Raw genomic sequence first — 6,000 nt, forward strand, 5'->3', positions numbered from 1 at the left:
TACCACTTCCCTCTGTAAACCCATTACCAATACACATTTTAAAATTTTGCTTTGAAACAGAGTCTCAGGTAGCCTGGGCTCATCTCCAACTCACTACACTGTAGCCTAGGATGTCCTGGAATTCCTAGTCCTCCTGCTTTACATCTAGAATTTGAGGATAACAGTCATGTTATCCTAACATGCTTGGCTTTATTAAAAAATATTTTAAGAAGGGCATGGTAGTATATGCCTATAATCCCAGCACCTGGGAAGTAGTAGGAGATTATGAGTTCACAGCTATTCTCAGTGAGTTGGAAACTAACCTGAGCTACATGAGACTGTCTCAAAAAAAAAAAATCCTAAAACTAGGGACTGGGAAGATAGCACACTGGTCCCTGCTTTTCCAGAGAATCTGAGTTTGATTCCCAGCATCCACATGGCAGCTTACAACCATCTGCAATTCTAGTTCCAGGGATCTTATGGCCTTTTCTGACCACCATGGATCCCAGGTATATATGTGCACACACACGTATGCATACGGAGCACCCTACCCGTACACATGAAAATATATATTTCTAAGTTATGTGGGCAATGACTACAGAAAAAACTATAACCATAAAGATTTATGGAGAGAACAGTTACCTGCATATGCAATTACCAGAAGAGACAACCACTAAGAGCCTGAAGCACTGAGGACAATTTAATCAGGACTTCATTCTGACACACTGATTAGTTCAGGATAAATGCAGCTTGCAGGAAGGACTTATTCTTTTCTGCACTAGTAAACCACAGAAATTCCTCTGAACAGTATGCCTTCCTTGAATACTGTTCAGAAACAACCTTAATCCAAGAGCCTGGGCAGTGTGGTTGCCTTGGGTCATACAAACTTCATAGCCCTCCTTACAGCTTTCACTGTCAGCTCTAGAATTTACTACCCAGCCCTGTCCTGCCATTCCTTCACATATTATTGCTCTTTGTCAGAAATGTTAAAGCCTTCTAGTTTGGCCGTTTCTCCGAAAAAATAACAACAACAACAACAACAAAAAAAACCACCCCAAAAAACAAAAAACAACACTTTTTAAGCAGCTCCAAAGTATAAGCAGAAATTAATAAAAACTTGGTTTTTGTTTTGTTTTTCTTGCTAATCTTGTGTTTGTTTGGTTCCTAGACACAAAGATGCCACTTAATCAAAGTGGTGGCTAGGGATGTAGTTTAGTAGTTCTAGTATCTGTAAGGCCCTGGACTTGATACTTAGCACCACAAAACCCAACAAGCCAGGTAGGTGTCTTAGTCAGGGTTTCTACTGCTGCTTTGAAACATCACGACCAAGAAGCACAGTGGGGAGGAAAGGGTTTATTCTGCTTACACTTCGACACTGCTGTTCATCACCAAAGAAAGTCAAGACTAGAACTAACATAGGAACCTGGATGCAAGAGCTGATACAGAGGCTATAGAGGAGTGCCACTTTACTAGACTGCTTCCCCTGGCTGGCTTAGCTTGCCTTCATATAGACCCCAAGACCACCAGCCTAGAGAGATGGCACCACTCATAATGGGCTGGGCCCTCTCCCTTGATTACTAATTGAGAAAATGCCTTATAGCTGGATCTCATAGAGGCATTTCCTCAACTGAGGAACTTTCTTTGTGATAACTCCAGCTTGTGTTAAGTTGACACACAAAACCAGCCAATACACCAGCATAGGTAGAGTACTTCTTTAGCCTCTTTTAAAGTAATGTAACCAACATGTTTTGGGGCTTCAAATTCTGGCCATCTGAGAAACTCATACCTGTGTCAAGCAACCACAAATTCTGTTTACAAATACACACACACATTCTTTCTTCCCTTGTGCTTGCATACACATCCCCACACAAACATATAATATGGGTATTGAGAAGGGAGGTGTCAGTTTCCTAAAACAGCATCCCGGTATAGTTACTTCTCAGTACCTACTGTCCTTTTCATTCAACAATCTCTTGTGAAAACCTTAAAGCATTTCAGTATTCTCATCCTTTGTAATGGCTATACGCTTCACATTGGACATCTCATTTAGTTATTTCCCTTTAGAAAAGCATCCATATTGTTCTGTGGTAAGGTAACAATATGGCCAGATTACTTTCTGGTAAGTCAGCTTTAAGTTCTATCCACACAAACAATTGTGGCATACTTGCAATCCCAGAACTCTATGGGTACAAGCAAGAAGGATCTTGAAGTTCAGGGACATCCTTTGCCACACAGTGAATTTGAGGCCTGTTATGCTACACGAGACCCTGTCTTCAAAAAGCCAAAGCCAAAACACCAGCTGGTGCTGATAACTAAAGTCTATAATCTCAGCATTTGGAAGGCTGGGGCAGAAGACTCAAGAGTTCAAGGTTAGCCTGCCATTGTGGGTCTGAGGCTAGCCTTTGCTACTAAGATTCTGTCTCAAAACAAAAAGGTTGGGGATGTAACTGAGTTGGCATTATGCTTACCTCGGGCTCAGGAGGCTGAGGTAAACTGGGAATAGTAGTGTATGTCTGTAATCTCAACATTCAGGAAATGAATGCAGAAGGATCAGAAGTTTAAAGTTATCCTTGGGTACACACACAATGTTCTAGGCCAGCATAGGCTACATGAGACTGTCTCAAGGAAAAATAAATAGCAACAAAACAATACAGAAGAAAAAGCTGAAACTTAGGCAAGAAATAACATTTGTTTATGTACCGTTAAGTCAACAACGGAACCAAAGTAGTCTTTGTAGTTTCCAATCGTTAAACCATTCCTGCTTTTCTGTTAAGAGTTTTTCTTTCTTTTTAAAAATAGAAATAACAACAACAACAACAACAACAACAAAAAAGTAGAAATAACAAGTAATACTAAAGCCTGCCTCTAACTCACTATATGGCTGAAGAGGGCCTTGAACTTCAACTTGAATTCTCAAGAAGTGTTTGGATTAAGGGCTTTACATATGTTAAGCTGATTCTCACAAAGACTCCCTGAGACAGGTACTAATACGCGAGTTTTTAAGATTTTATTTATTTGCTTGGGTATGCGTGTGTCTTACAACATAACCCCGTTAGCTTCGAATTTGTGGCAATCCTGTTTCAGTTTCCAGATAGCTGGGATTATAGGCGTGAACAGCCATGCCCTACTGTTACCCGAATTTTAGAAAGCTCTCCTGTACAATCGGGAGAGATTGTTACTATTCATGGTTCCAAAGCTGGCGAGTCACGCCGGTATTAGTGGAGGTTTGTTGGTCCAGCCCGGCTCCAGGTTTCTTTTGTTCTGCCTTCACCCTCAACGCCCACCCGAGCCAGGCCATCGGGTGGAGCCGCCAGCCCCACGGTGCACCACAGTCCTCAGAGACCTGACACAAAGCCGGGACATGGACTAGGAGCCAGCAGGACGTGAAGGAAGGGACTGGGAGCTGGGGCAGACTCACAGTTCCAGGAGCTGACTGACTACTCCGGACAAAGGCATTGCGGAAGCCCTCTTAAGCCTGGACGGCAGTTGCGGCCCTCCACAACCAACTTCCGGTCGCGCAGGACTGGTAAATCCAAATGACGTCACAGAGAGTTGGGTATGGGGCGTGGCCACATTAGGAGCGGAAGTTCGGCGCTCTCTCTGGGCAGAACTTCTGAGGGCAGCTCAGAACTAACTGGCACCCAAAATGTAGAGGCATCCAAAGCAGGGGCAAAGCCCCCTGGGACTTGTAGTTCTTTCTGCCCGCTATTGCCAGTTACTGCTTCTCCTGCCCAAGAGTCGCCAGAAGTCGCTGTCCAGGCAAAGGCTAATGGCAGCTCACTGCTTTTGTTGGTGCGATGCCAGGTCCCATGAAGCAAACCAAGTCTCTAGTCAGATACAGACACCGACTTCAAACACGCGTTTTACAAGTCTGCAGTAGTCATCTCCACAGAGTGTGCCTGAAGCAAGAGCTGAACCGCGCAGTCCTGGGTCATTCCAGGAAAGGGACATATTAAGTCCTGTTCCTTTTTTTTTTTTTTTTTTTTTTCAAGACAGGGTTTTTCTGTATAGCTCTGGCTGTCCTGGAACTCACTTTGTAGACTAGGCTGGCCTCGAACTCAGAAATCCGCCTGCCTCTGCCTCAAGTCCTGTTCCTTTTAACATGACTGTAGCTATTTTAATTTTAGACTCCATATTGCTCATAAGGTGAAATTAAGTACAGGTTCTCAGATTGTGCTTCCTAGAAGTAATTATTCGTAGCTGACATAACGTTCTCCACAATACTCATGCTCTGTTATCTCAATACTCTGGAAACCCCTAACCACCACCTTACCCATCTCACTTAGTACCAGTCAGCTTAGAGGTCAGCTCATAATACTGATAAGACTAAGCGACTCTGATCGAACCCTGAGATGGCTCCAGGAGAGGGTATTAGGCCTCAAGGGACAGTTTCTCGCTCCCGACCCCAGGACGATTTTGCAGAAATGACTGACAAAACACTTCTCAGAAAAATCATACAATGTCCTGGCTGAAGGCCACCTTGGCCCTCTGGGGAACGAAGTTACTCTCCCAGGATGATCTGATATCGGCCCAGCCAATCAGCCAAAAGGTCAGCCTAACAACCTATCACCAAGTGCCTAGGTGTTGTTACTGTAATCTGCTTGCTTGCTTTCTTTCTTTCTTTCTTTCTTTCTTTCTTTCTTTCTTTTTTTTTTTTTTTTTGGTTTTTTCGAGACAGGGTTTCTCTGTGTAACCTTGGCTGTCCTGGAACTCACTCTGTAGACCAGGCTGGCCTCGAACTCAGAAATCCACCTACCTCTGCCTCCCAAGTGCTGGGTGGGATTAAAGGCGTGTGCCACCACAGCCCGGTGTAATCTGCTTTCTTAAAAATGTATAAAAGGTGCTTGTATGTTAGAATCAGGGTCGCCTCCCGTCTCTTGGTCTCTTGCCTGAGAGACCGCTGAAGGTCGATCCCAGCGGACCAGAAAAATAAACCTCTTGCTTTTGCATGGATCTGAGAGTATCATTTCACCTCGGATGGGGGGTCTCCCGGCAAGTAAAGACGCTCTGGGGCTTTACAATGTCTTCTGCACTTGGTTTTCCTATAACCAGCCTGCCCTAGGCAGCACAGTCTGGTTCCCGAGTCCTTTCTATGCCCCTAATCGATACGCCTGAATTAAGTAGTCAATAAACTTTCATCATATCTGAGATTAGTGTCCAAGTGGTCAGTGTGTGGCTATTCATGGACCCCAACAGGTCATATTCATTATGATCCTGCTAAATTGAAATTCTTTGGCCTGTTTTTCAGATCAGAATGTTAAGGTCTGAGAATTTGGGAATAATTCACTATGAAAACCAAGTTCCAGCCAACACTATTTATTCATAAAACTAATATATCAGGGAAACAGCTGGGTTCAGAATTTAAACTGTGAGTGGGGCAGGGCAGGACAGGGCAGGGCAGGGCAGGACAGGGCAGGACAGGGCAGGACAGGGCAGGGCAAGACAGAGCAACCTTTTAAAACAAAACCAAACCGGACAGTGGTGGTGCATGCCTTTAATCCCAGCACTTGGAAGGCAGAGGCAGGTAGATTTCTGAGTTTGAGGCCAGCCTGGTCTACAGAGTGAGTTCCAGGATAGCCAGGGCTACACAGAAAAACCCTGTTTCAAAAAAAACCAAAAAACCAAAAAGAAATAAACAACAAACAAACAAACAAAAAAAAACCCAAAACAATAGCAACAAAACCAAAACACAAATTAGGTGAAATAGGGACATGAATAGAGGCAACTAACTGAGAACTGAGTACACGTATACATTGTATATGTTTCCAACTGGATTCATATCTGGCACCTTAAGAAGTGGGTTATTATCCATCAAGTACCTCAGTTGGCTTCCTGATAACTTGGCCTGGATTGAGACTGAAAAATAAAATTACTGGCCACTTGTAAGAACATGAACTTTTCACCACGGAGCCCAACCCCTCCCATCTGAGAGCAGTTCCCGAAATTAAGAAAAACATTTCCTAGAATAACCGCAGAATGTTCCAACAGGCCAAGGACATTGCCAAATGTAGGGCAAGACCC

General features: G+C 43.8%; 1 protein-coding gene across 1 annotated transcript in view; it reads right to left on the minus strand.

Annotated features, from left to right (window-relative positions):
• Amn1 (antagonist of mitotic exit network 1 homolog) overlaps positions 1 to 3,541 on the minus strand; it is a 33,725-nt gene extending 30,184 nt beyond the window's left edge. The window contains exon 1 of the mRNA XM_021165500.2: positions 3,398 to 3,541. Within this exon, the coding sequence (XP_021021159.1) occupies positions 3,398 to 3,435 (38 nt within the window). The 5' untranslated portion in view covers positions 3,436 to 3,541. The remainder of the gene's footprint in view (positions 1 to 3,397) is intronic.
• Positions 3,542 to 6,000: the final 2,459 nt, after the last annotated feature.

The sequence above is a fragment of the Mus caroli genome, chromosome 6 (assembly GCF_900094665.2).
Source record: "Mus caroli chromosome 6, CAROLI_EIJ_v1.1, whole genome shotgun sequence".
NCBI lineage: Eukaryota > Metazoa > Chordata > Mammalia > Rodentia > Muridae > Mus > Mus caroli.